General features: G+C 42.3%; 1 protein-coding gene across 1 annotated transcript in view; it reads right to left on the reverse strand.

The window, feature by feature from the left end:
* The window catches only part of ppp2r3a (protein phosphatase 2, regulatory subunit B'', alpha), a 106,206-nt gene that overhangs the window by 49,781 nt on the left and 42,831 nt on the right, over positions 1-13,594 (reverse strand). The window contains exon 2 of the mRNA XM_061969216.1: positions 4,669-7,828. Within this exon, the coding sequence (XP_061825200.1) occupies positions 4,669-7,134 (2,466 nt within the window). The 5' untranslated portion in view covers positions 7,135-7,828. The remainder of the gene's footprint in view (positions 1-4,668; positions 7,829-13,594) is intronic.

Genomic DNA, 13,594 nt, shown 5'->3' on the forward strand with positions numbered 1-13,594 from the left:
GACTGTGATGCTACACACTAAATAAATGAATGCCGGCAGCACTCATGCAGCCCTCAGACTGTGATGCTACACACTAAATGAATGAATGCCGGCAGCACTCATGCAGCCCTCAGACTGTGATGCTACACACTAAATAAATGAATGCCGGCAGCACTCATGCAGCCCTCAGACTGTGATGCTACACACTAAATGAATGAATGCCGGCAGCACTCATGCAGCCCTCAGACTGTGATGCTACACACTAAACAAAAGGAATGCTGGCAGCACTCATGCAGCCCTCAGACTGTGATGCTACACACTAAATAAATGAATGCCGGCAGCACTCATGCAGCCCTCGGACTGTGATGCTACACACTAAATAAATGAATGCCGGCAGCACTCATGCAGCCCTCGGACTGTGATGCTACACACTAAATAAATGAATGCCGGCAGCACTCATGCAGCCCTCAGACTGTGATGCTACACACTAAATAAATGAATGCCGGCAGCACTCATGCAGCCCTCAGACTGTGATGCTACACACTAAATAAATGAATGCCGGCAGCACTCATGCAGCCCTCAGACTGTGATGCTACACACTAAATAAATGAATGCCGGCAGCACTCATGCAGCCCTCAGACTGTGATGCTACACACTAAATGAATGAATGCCGGCAGCACTCATGCAGCCCTCAGACTGTGATGCTACACACTAAATAAATGAATGCCGGCAGCACTCATGCAGCCCTCAGACTGTGATGCTACACACTAAATGAATGAATGCCGGCAGCACTCATGCAGCCCTCAGACTGTGATGCTACACACTAAATGAATGAATGCCGGCAGCACTCATGCAGCCCTCAGACTGTGATGCTACACACTAAATAAATGAATGCCGGCAGCACTCATGCAGCCCTCAGACTGTGATGCTACACACTAAATGAATGAATGCCGGCAGCACTCATGCAGCCCTCAGACTGTGATGCTACACACTAAATAAATGAATGCCGGCAGCACTCATGCAGCCCTCAGACTGTGATGCTACACACTAAATAAATGAATGCCGGCAGCACTCATGCAGCCCTCAGACTGTGATGCTACACACTAAATGAATGAATGCCGGCAGCACTCATGCAGCCCTCAGACTGTGATGCTACACACTAAATAAATGAATGCCGGCAGCACTCATGCAGCCCTCAGACTGTGATGCTACACACTAAATGAATGAATGCCGGCAGCACTCATGCAGCCCTCAGACTGTGATGCTACACACTAAATAAATGAATGCCGGCAGCACTCATGCAGCCCTCAGACTGTGATGCTACACACTAAATAAATGAATGCCGGCAGCACTCATGCAGCCCTCAGACTGTGATGCTACACACTAAATAAATGAATGCCGGCAGCACTCATGCAGCCCTCAGACTGTGATGCTACACACTAAATGAATGAATGCCGGCAGCACTCATGCAGCCCTCAGACTGTGATGCTACACACTAAATAAATGAATGCCGGCAGCACTCATGCAGCCCTCAGACTGTGATGCTACACAGTAAAAAAATGCTAAGTTATTTTGATAACCCAATTTATGAGCTGCGAGTGTTGGGTAAAATTTTGGAGTTATTTTTATGACAAGCAATCCATTCTTTGGTTTATAAATGTATTATTTTAACTCAATTTCTGGGATTTCAAAACTATGAACCATTTTAGGTTGGTTTTCCAATGAGTAACACATTTTTGGGTAGAAGGCTTTTTTTTAATTTTTATTAAAAAGGTCCTTTTTTGTTGAGGGGAATTGCATGAAGGATGAATCATTATTTACAATCACACGTCTTATGTATGTGAACATATTTGAGCATGCTGTATAGAACTACTATTGTGTAGTAGTGTTTGTTTACTTTTTGACTCCCTCAGTTCCTGTTTTGAGCACCCCTGGGTTTGTGTTTTAGTTGCCATGACTGCAGATTGTTTTCACCTGCCTCTGATTAGTGCTCACCTGCTTCTAGGCACTAATCAGAGAGCTCCTTATTCCCTGCTTTTCTCCACACTCAGTTTGGCTTCCTTATTTCATTCCACGCAAGCAACAGTTACCACGGCAACTAATTTGATTCCTTCGCCTTTTTGTTTGCTTGTTTACATGCTAAGCTTTTCTCGCTCGCTATTCCGTTAGCTTCCCGTGCTATCGGCACGCTGGTGCTCTTTTGTTTGTATCCCGCATGATTTATGGATAATAAATCATTTCCTTGCCTGCACCTTGCCTCCGGAGTCTCGTCTGCATCCTGGGAGAAGGAACCACGTAGTAAAATAGTAGTAGTAGACCTATGACCATACAGGGTAATTCTTGTAAAAACAAATGTCACTCATCTTTTGCTTTTGAGTATATTTTAATGGAATACAAATAATTTGGATCAGTATTTGAGAAGGAGTAGGACAAACCAGCAGTAAAATGTATAATTTTTAACCAACTATTGGGTCAAGGAGCGCTAAATTGCCCAAACCAATAGTTGGGTTTGGAATAATCCAACATTGTAGTGAGCAGCTTTTGTGTGAAATCAAATTGAACCCAATAGTTTGGTTGGGTTATGAATCAACCAACATTGAGTTAGCACAACTCAGCTTTTGGGTTAAATAATTCAACCCAATAGTTTGGTTGGGTATAACCCAACATTGAGTTATCATAACTCAACTTTTTGGTTAAATAATTCAACGCAAAAGTTGGGCTGAAAAAATGAACCCAAAATGTTGAGTTGAATTAACTCAAATAAGGAGTTTGTCCTTTTCTGAACCAGCTGTTGGGTTGAAATTGGGTTATTTATTAACCCGACATTTGTTTGTGTGAATTTATTTAACACAAAAGCTGAGTTCTGCTCACTACAATGTTAGGTTATTCCCAAGCCAACTATTGGGTTGCGCAGTTTAGCGCTCCTTGACCCAATAGTTGCTTAAAAATGATACATTTTACTGCTGGTTTGTCCTACTCCTTTCCAACTGCTGATCAAAATGATTGTTATTCCATTAAAATATACTCAAAAGCAAGATATGAGTGACATTTTTTTTTACAAGAATTGCCTTTGGTCATAGTAGTTCTATACAGCATGCTCAAATATTTTATTGTACAAAAGATATGTGATTGTAAATCATGTTAATCCTTAATAAAATTCCCTTCAAGAAAAAAGTACCTTTTTAATAAAAACATGCGTTACTCATTGAAAAACAACGTTACTCATTGAAAAACAACCCAAAAATGGTTCATAGTTTGGAAAACCCAGAAATGTACTTAAAATAATACTCTTATAACACCCAAAAATTGGTGGGTGCCATGATTGGGTATAAAAGCAGCTTCCATGAAATGCTCAGTCATTCACAAACAAGGACGGGGCGAGGGTCACCACTTTGTCAACAAATGCCTGAGCAAATTGTTGAAGAACAACATTTCTCAAGCAGCTATTGCAAGGAATTTAGGGATTTCACCATCTACGCTCCGTAATATCATCAAAAGGTTCAGAGAATCTGGAGAAATCCCTGCATGTAAGCGGCAAGGCTGAAAACCAACATTCAATGCCCGTGACCTTGGATCCCTCAGGTGGTAAAAAGCGACATCGGCGTGTAAAGGGTATCACCACATGGGCTTAGGAACACTTCAGAAAACCACTGTCAGTAACTACAGTTGGTCACAACATCTGTAAGTGCAAGTTAAAACTTTACTATGCAAAGCGAAAGCCATTTATCAACAACACCCAGAAACACTTCTGTGCCCACTTTTTTGCAATGTGTTGCTGCCATTAAATTCTAAGTTTATTATTTGCAAAAAAAAAAAAAGAAAAGTTTCCCAGTTTCAACATGAACTATCTTGTCTTTGCAGTCTATTCAATTGAATATAAGTTGAAAATGATTTGCAAATCATTGTATTCTGTTTGTATTTAGCACTTATACAACGTGCCAACTTCACTGATTTTGGGTTTGGTAAATTGTGTAGATGGAGGGTATTTTTGGTTTGTTGTGTTCAAAATGAATTGATGAAAAGGGAAAAAAAAGCCTATTTTCTGTCAATCACACATACATTTTGTGTTTGTCAAATAGTCCTCTTATGTCAGTGTTCACCAACCTTTTCCAGGCCAAGATCCCTGGTGCCAGGCATGAACCTCGCCAAATCTACCCCTGTGCCAACTGTATGTCTAACACTTTGTTTCAAAAGTCATACATGTTTGGTCCCTGGGATGCATGCCCAGAGAACTGCAAGGCGCGCGGGTGTAACTCAGGCCAGCCAGTGTGGCGGGCCATGTGTACATTGGTAAACCTCATTCCCTGACAACCTCAGGAGCAGTGCTGACTATCGGGTGGAACAACCTGGCTTTTAGCTCGGTAGCTGGCACGCTCGTCTCTCATGCCAGACAAACCAGGTTCGAGCCCAGGTCGGGACAGAAAAGCAGGGACTGAACCACGCGGGTTACACGGGCATGTTCAGGGGTTAAACTGGGAAAATGCTTGCCTTTTTGCAAGCCTGTTGGTCACTCTCTCCAGAAGTCCCAAAGATTGACAGGTTGGTGACTCCAATCTTAGGTTGTAAATACATGAGAGTGCCTCCTATCATTGTGTACAACAGTTTGCTCAAAAGAATCAATGCAACATGAAGACCAAAATCCAAGCATATAACTAAATAAAGTCAGGTAAATAAAGGACTGTCACATACCCTGATCACTTCAGGACTCTGCTGGATGAGGAGGGTTGAACCGGTCTCTCTCGGCACTGGAAGGTCCACAGGTTCTTGCCCAACAATCCCAGGTGGGCTGTGACCAGTCAGTAAAGCTTCAAATGCAGCGTCGGGTGTTGAGGATATGGAGGATTGAGAGTTCGCAGATGAAGGCAAAAGTTTGGGATCCACAATAAGGACTTCTAAAACTGTATTAGCTGACTGGGTTGCAGATGTAGGTGCAGGCACAGAATTGAACGCGGCCTCAGGTGTAGTTTTAAGTGCCATTGAAGCAGTGCATACCTCTTCAGTTTTAAGAGTTGGCGTAGGTGTGCGTGCAGAGAGTTTGGGCGGTATGGCTGGAACTGTTTCTACGTGTTTGTTAGTGGGAGTAGTTTGGACCTCTGTGGTCTCCACTGGGGTGTCGGCCCTTCCAGTGGTAGCCAGTGTGTCTTGCAGGAGCCTCATCACCTCTCGTTCCTTTCCACTGTTCCTCTCAGCACTTCCTGTGCTCCCTGCCCCGGAATCCACGAGCTCCTGGGCAAAACTCTCAATGCTCTCCAGGATTCTCAGCAGCAGCGCCCCATCCTGCTCTCCTTCCTCACCTGTCGGAGCCTTGAAGCTGCTGCTATTCGCGACTTGGTTGCTACCAGGGGTTTTGACTTGGTACTGGGGCATTTTAGGCTGAATTGGAGCTTCGGTGGACACCATGCCCTGGCCTCGCTTTCTAGTTTTGACTGGAAGGGGAGGTTCTGAGATTCTGGGGTTGCTCATGCTCTGAGAAAGATTCTCCAGATCCATGAGGAGCTTGTCGATGTCATCGTTTCTATGTGCTGCAGCTTTGGAGGAAGCAGGCCTTGCAAGGTTGGATAAGTCTAGTTGTGACGGATGCACAGGTTTACTTAAGATGGTCTGTGGAGACATTTGTTCGGATGTCTTACCCATATCTGCATCTTCCTCTTCAATGTACAGAGCCTCCATAGGAGATCCTGGAGGGGTATGGCTGTATGGCGGAGTAGGGGAAATTCGAAGACGGGATGGTGAGTGTGTTAAAGAGGGATTAGAATTTTTGACAGGAGTGGGAGACAGACTATGACGAGATATAGACGGTGAAGAATGTGTATGTTGAAGTCCATTGGTAAGTGCCAAGGATTTGGATGGGGAGCTGTGAGAAAGGGAGGATAATGAAACAGATGAGGGAGTAGAGGTGGCAGGATGAGTTTTTGGGAGGGGAGGCGACTGGACAACATCTTCATAACGAGGAGGTTGCTCATTGCCAAATATCGGCGAGAAAGGTGCCTGCTGGAGGGCGTGGAGATTGTTCATCAGTTCTAACAGGTCACTGTGCCCACTTCCAGGGGTACTCTCACCCTGACCACCTTGCCCGCTGCCTCCAAACCCTTCCAGCTCCAGTGGTAGTCTCTTAAGATACGTACTAAGTCGAGTCATCAAAGCCCGGTACACACTGTCAGGACTGGCTCCCCCATCCTGAGGCCCTCCGCCAGCTTTGCGTCTAATGCACTGCTTGATGATATCGGTACATTTCTTCAGGTCTTCGGAGCATTTAAGCAAAATGTCAAGGCAAGCCCGGATGTCCTCCCCGCCTGCACCACTAGCAGCCGCCTCAGCCCAGGTTTTCTCCAGCAGGCGGGCGATTAGATTCTCTTCTCCTAAGGTGTTACGGTAAAGAGAGGCCACGGTGTTCACAGTTTGGTCAAGTGACCCGCTGTTGATGCTCGTTGACCCATTTAATTTTGTAACAGTTGACAAGGAGCCTTTCAACTTTGTCTCCTCAAGTCCTGCCACCTTGCCAAGCACCAGTGGAGGCGTGTTCTCATCATTAGGAGCAGCGGTGCCATTGCTTGTTCCGTTACTGGAGATATTGGAGCTAAAGTGGCCGTAGATGATCTCCAAATCGGTGGAGCGACGGCTCAAAGAGTCGGGTCGTACCTTACGGCCTTTTCGGAAGGTGACCTGGCTGGAGGAGGAGAGGCGGAGCTTGTCAAAGGAAAACTCTTTGAGCTTACCACTGGCCAGGTTGATGGCCTCCTCAGTGATGTCCTTCAGGCTACCGTAGCAGCTCAGGTTCCCCATAGATCCTCCACCACTGGGGATCTTCTTCCCTCGCCACACATTGCTGTCCTCTCCTATGGACACATTTCCACTGCTGCCTACCCTCTCCAGAGCACTGCAGTTAAAACTACTCTCAATAGCAGTGTTTATTTTACCATGGCCGGGGAGCTGCTGGCTGGTCCGAGAGTGTATGGGCGAGCCGGTCAACGAGTCAGGTGAAACGAGCAGCTCGGAGCAGGTGCTGTGGTGGGCCACGGTGCAGTCCAGGCCCCGGGAAAGTGCCCCGCACGGCCCTGAACAATAGTGCACGGCGTGGGAGTGAGCGCGCCGGTCCACCACTACGCTGTTATAGCAGCTCACGCTGCTCACCACCACACGGTACGCTGCTGCCATGGCGACTGAGCCGTCAGGGCATAGGAAGACAACAACAACAACAAGAAAAGAACAGAAAAATAAAAGTAGCAAAAGGGATTTAAAAGTGTTGACAGCGAATCATCTTGCAGATAAAAGTCTCTCCTCATTGGACTCTTGAAGGATTTCCAAACTGAGAATAATTCTAAGCTTGCACCCATGAAAAAATATCAGTCCCATTGCAAAAGAAAAGAATTGAGTGAATCTTATTAACAGCTGCAAGGTTCTTCCTTCCTGCCGCTCCACAGGCTCCTTCTGGCAGCTGCTCCTTAGCCACTAATGAGTACGACCCTCCAGCTGGGCAATCACCCTAAAACCTCCTGGGTGGAATCCAAATCCACCCAGGCTTCAGCATTGATCCAAACTTGGCTCATTTGGACAATGAGACGTTGGAAGAAATCCTTTTCTTTCCTCTACCTCTTTGTTCTTTTAAGGAAAAAAAAAAAAAAGGTCCCTTCGCAGCCGAGTAGAACTTGCTGACTCCAACACCGTCTAGAGTCTAGACGGCACACTGGCCTTCTCTCTCTGCGCCTCTGGAAGTCCACCTCTCGCTCCAGACTGTCAAGAGCTGTAACACACTGGCCTTCTCTCTCTGCGCTGATGTTGCGTCTGCAAGTCCAGCCTGTCGCTCACGACTGTCATCCGGGTGTTGTGCTTCCTGACATGGGAACGCCACCTGTGAGTCATCAGAGAGGAAGTCAAGCATTAGTGTCTGAATGGGCGAGTACACGTGTGTAGCATAGCTATAGCACATATAGAACATAAACATGCAACTACTGTATGTAGCATAGCTATAGCACATATAGAACATAAACATGCTAGCATGTAGCATAGCTATAGCACATATAGTGCATAAACATGCTAGCATGTAGCATAGCTATAGCACATAAACATGCAACTATGTAGCATAGCTATAGCACATATAGAACAAACATGCAACTATGTAACATAGCTATAAACATATAGCATAGCTATAGCACATATAGAACATAAACATGCAACTATGTAGCATAGCTATAGCACATATAGAACAAAAACATGCTAGCATGTAGCATAGCTATAGCACATATAGTACAAACATGTGACTATGTAGCATAGCTATAGCACATATAGAACATAAACATGCTAGCATGTAGCATAGCTATAGCACATATAGTATATACATATATATATATATATATATATATATATATATATATATATATATGTGTATGTATGTGTGTGTATATATATATATATATATATATATATATATATATATATATATATATATATATATAGCCCGGCCAAATAATTTTAACCCAATGCGGCCCCCGAGTCAAAAAGTTTGGGGACCTCTGTTGTAAAATTGTCACTGAAGGCGTCAAAACTATGAATGAACACATGTGGAGTTATGTACTTAACAAAAAAAAGTGAAATAACTGAAAATTCAGTTATTCTAGTTTCTTCCCTTTGCATTCTCTCCATGAGCTTCAAGAGGTAGTCACCTGAAATGCTTTTCACTTTCCATTCCAGGTGTGCTTGAAGCTCATGGAGAGAATGCCAAGAGTGTGCAAAGCAGTAATCAGAGCAAAGGGTGGCTATTTTGAAGAAACTAGAATATAAAACATGTTTTCAGTTCTTTTTTTGTTAAGTACATACTGTAACTCCTCATGTGTTCATTCATAGTTTTGATGTGACAATCTACAATGTAAATAGTCATGAACATAAAGAAAAGACATCGAATGAGGAGAAGGTGTGTCCAAACTGTACTGTACATGCACAATATTGTAAACAAAACATTTACAATATCCCTCAATCCATCAATATCCTAATATCGTAAAAATATTTGAGCTTTGGAAAGAAAAAGATGAACAAGGAAGATGATGTTTTTGTGCCTCAAGTTGAAGAAGATAAGGTCAATAAAAGCCATCAAAGAAGAAGATGGCTGCTTAAAAAGAAGTCATATTTTCCACATGTCACATTTACAGTACAAGTAAGCACAAAATCACTCAAAGCTCCGCCTACTTTAAAGATGGCTGATGCGAGCTCTCAGCCTTGAGAAGACGAGTGCCACGCTCATAAAAGCACCATGTGACCCCATTTCTATTCATCATGACTTTACAAACAATACCACATACCTGTACTATGATGACCAGCATGGAAAAAGGTCATCAACTCTGCCAAAAAGGGTGAACTGAACTTCTCATAGCCAACTCATACATTATTCATATCAAATCCATCCATCCATTTTCTAACGCTTATTCCCTTCAGGGTCGCTGGAGCCTATCTCAGCTACAATCGGGTGGAAGGCGGGGTACACCCTGGACAAGTCGCCACCTCATCGCAGGGCCAACACAGATAGACAGACAACATTCACACACTAGGGACCATTTAGTGTTGCCAATCAACCTATCCCCAGGTGCATGTCTTTGGAGGTGGGAGGGGCCTATCCCCAGGTGCATGTCTTTGGAGGTGAGAGGGGCCTATCCCCAGGTGCATGTCTTTGGAGGTGGGAGGAGCCTATCCCCAGGTGCATGTCTTTGGAGGTGGGAGGAGCCTATCCCCAGGTGCATGTCTTTGGAGGTGGGAGGAGCCTATCCCCAGGTGCATGTCTTTGGAGGTGGGAGGAGCCTATCCCCAGGTGCATGTCTTTGGAGGTGGGAGGAGCCTATCCCCAGGTGCATGTCTTTGGAGGTGGGAGGGGCCTATCCCCAGGTGCATGTGTTTGGAGGTGGGAGGAGCCTATCCCCAGGTGCATGTCATTGGAGGTGGGAGGGGCCTATCCCCAGGTGCATGTCTTTGGAGGTGGGAGGAGCCTATCCCCAGGTGCATGTCTTTGGAGGTGGGAGGAGCCTATCCCCAGGTGCATGTCTTTGGAGGTGGGAGGGGTCTATCCCCAGGTGCATGTGTTTGGAGGTGGGAGGAGCCTATCCCCAGGTGCATGTCTTTGGAGGTGGGAGGGGCCTATCCCCAGGTGCATGTGTTTGGAGGTGGGAGGAGCCTATCCCCAGGTGCAAATATCATTCATAATTTGTGGAGTGAGCAGTCTGAATGAGAATTATGTGAGTATGAATTCTGACTGCAATTCACCAACACTCCTTTCTATTGAACATCACATGACTAACGCAGCACCTCTGTCATATAAAGGATCTTTGATTTGTGTTTTCAAAGTTGGTCTTTAAAAACAGCAGAACCTTCCTGTTGTAAGGATCAGCGTTTCTTAACCGTAGGGCCCCGAGCGCCCCCTAGAGGGCCGCCGCAAAACAATGATGTGTTTCTCAGCTGCGACTAGCGGTGGTAATACACTTTTTCACCACTTGTGGCAGTAATGACAATGACAAAGAAACAGAAGAAGTCTGGGGCTTAAGTCAGACACGTTTCTTAAGCGCAAAAAATATGACTAAAGTAGTGAAGCTGTATTTTCATTTGCACTTTAATTGTATTATTATTCATTATAATTCAGTTAGAATGTATTTGTTTTAGCACTGCGTAATATCCATCCATTTTCTACCGCTTGTCCCTAATTACAGTATATGTCAAAAAAATTGTTTTTATCAGTACTATCTTTGGCACTATATTTGATTAGTATTTATTTTAGCACTGCGTAATAATATGTACAACATTTGTTTTGCCGTTTTTATGAGTACCTTTTTTTGCACTTTATTTGAATAGTATTTCTTTTTGTAATCAGCCTGCCCTCTGCCTTGATAATAATCTTTGTGATTAACACTTGCATTCATATCATTTGAAAATGTTTATCCTGCTAAACTGGAAGTAGGTTGGATATGATTATTGGATACCAGTAAATTAAAAAGTAAGATTACTAATTCAGTATACAAATTTGGGAAAAGTTGGGCCCTGAGGTCAAAAAGTTGAGGAAATCCTTGATATAGATTACCTTTGAAAAGCATTTTTGCATTCGTTCCTGAAAAATAGTACAGCACTATTGTCATATAGAGGATCTTTGACTTGTGTTTGCAAAGTAGGTCTTGAAAAACAGGAGAGTACTGCTGTCATATAAAGGATCTTTGACATGTGTTGTAAAGTAGGTCTTTAAAAACGAGAGAGGACTCCTGTCATGTAGAGGATCTTTGACTTGTGTTTTAAAATATGTCCTTAAAAACAAAAGAGCACTCCTGCCATATAGAGGATCTTTGACTTGTGTTTTTAAAGTAGGAGCTTAAAATAGCACTGCACTATTGTCATATAGAGGATCTTTGACTTGTGTTTTTAAAGTAGGTCCTTAAAAACAGAAGAGCACTCTTGTCATATAGAGGATCTTTGACTTGTGTTTTTAAAGTAGGTCCTTAAAAACAGGAGAGCACTCTTGTCATATAGAGGATCTTTGACTTGTGTTTCAAAGTAGGTCCTGAAAAACAGCACAACACTCTTGTCATATAGAGGATCTTTGATTTGTGATTTTAAAGTAGGTGCTTAAAACAGCACAGCACTATTGGCATATAGAGGATCTTTGACTTGTGTTTTTAAAGTAGGTCCTGGAAAACAGGAGAGTACTGCTGTCATATCGAGGATCTTTGACATGTTTTGTAAAGTAGGCCCTTAAAAACAAGAGAGTACTCTTGCCATATAGAGGATCTTTGACTTGTGTTTTTAAAGTAGGTGCTTCCAAATAACACAGCACTCTTGTCCCACAGAGGATCTTTGAGTTGTGTTTTAAATTAAAGTAGGTCCTGAAAAACTGCACAGCACTATTGTCATTTGAGGATCTTTGATTTGTGTTTTAAAGTAGGTCCTGCAAAACAGCACAACACTATTGTCATATCGAGGATATTTGACTTCTGTTTTTTAAAGTATGTCCTTAAAAACAGGAGAGTACTCTTGTCATATAGAGGATCTTTGACTAGCAAGTACAATAAGTCAATTCATATTGTACTTTGTTTTTTCGTGTTGTTATTTTTGCAACATATTACAAAACCAAAAGCATTTCATAAAGTTGAACTTGACTGTTTTAAGTTCACTTATTTTTGTGGTGTTGTATTTTCTAAACACGATAATATGATCAGTGGTTCCCTTCTTCTTACACTTGAAAGAAAGTCAACATGTTAATGTATTTCATACAACTAGCTAAATGTTGGATTGTGTTACAATGAAGGGTTACACAACTGGTGTGTCTTTAAATTGTGTCCCACTTGGAACTACGAGTCTTCTTGTTTGATGTTCTCCAGAAGGCCCGTAGAAGTACTCCTTCTGTGGAAATGTCCAGGAGTGGCCTCTTAAAGACGTGACACGCAGTCTACACAACTTGTCAATGTCTGAAATATGAATTACAGTACAATCCATACAAGCGCTAATGTGTGTGCGTGTGCGTGCTGCTGTTCCTGTCCATCACAGGGTCATATGAGGAGCAGATTAAGGTTTCTGACCGCAAACCCCTGTCGCCACCGCCCGTCGTCACGGAGACGGTCAGCGAGGAGTGCCTGGACACGCCCCCAAACGACGTCTAAATGGGGAACTCTCAAGGGCTCCATCATCACTTTGCCAGCGCCAACATTTGAAAGGGTTTGTTCAAAAGAATAAAAATGAGCTCCACGTTGGTGCAAGTCTGGATAAAAATGCGGTCAGTTTAGAACTGAAATCATTTTTAGTCAAGTGATTTGATTCCTTCTTGTCACACTTTCTGACTTCTTTGTTGTGTTTTGCTTCTTGAGGTTTATGGGGTGAAATTACTGACAAAAATGTTTTTACTCATGCCCAACGATTCGCAAGTTAAGAACAATTTTCTGCAAGAGAAAAATAACGATTCGCAGGTATAAAAACAATGGGAATCTTAGAGATCAACTTACAGGTTGAGCTTGTTTCCCCTCTCTTTTGTCTTGCAAATCGTTTTTTTTACTTGCAGAAAATTGTTTTTATACTTGTGAATTGTTTTTTTTAGGTGGAATGTTTTTTTTTTATATGTGCAAATCGTATTTTATATTTGAAGAAAATAATTTTTTGATTGCGAATAATTTTTTTAATTGAAGAAAATTATTTTTACACTTGAGAATCGTTTTTTACACTTGTAAATTGTTTTTTAATTGAAGATAATTATTTGTATTTGTGAGTCTTTTTTTACTTGGAAAAAATGTTTTTTTTTTATAATTGTGAATCGTTTTTTTTACGTGAAAGAAATGTTTATATATGTGCAAATTGTATTTTTTACTTGAAGAAAACTATTTTTTAATTGGGAAACTTTTTAAAATTATTTTTATACCTGAGAATTGGTTTTTTACTTGCAGGAAATTATTTATATACTTGTAAATTGTTTTTTTTATGTGAAAAAATATTTTTACATGTGCAAATTGTAATTTTTATTTGAAGAAAAGTATTTTTTGATTGCAAATAATTCTTTCAATTGTAGAAAATTATTTCTATACTTGAGAATAGTCTTTTTACTTGCCTTTTTTTACGCTTGTGAATTGTTTATTTAGTTGAAGATAATTATTTTCATTTGCAAATC

Source organism: Nerophis lumbriciformis, linkage group LG08 (assembly GCF_033978685.3).
Source record: "Nerophis lumbriciformis linkage group LG08, RoL_Nlum_v2.1, whole genome shotgun sequence".
Lineage (NCBI taxonomy): Eukaryota > Metazoa > Chordata > Actinopteri > Syngnathiformes > Syngnathidae > Nerophis > Nerophis lumbriciformis.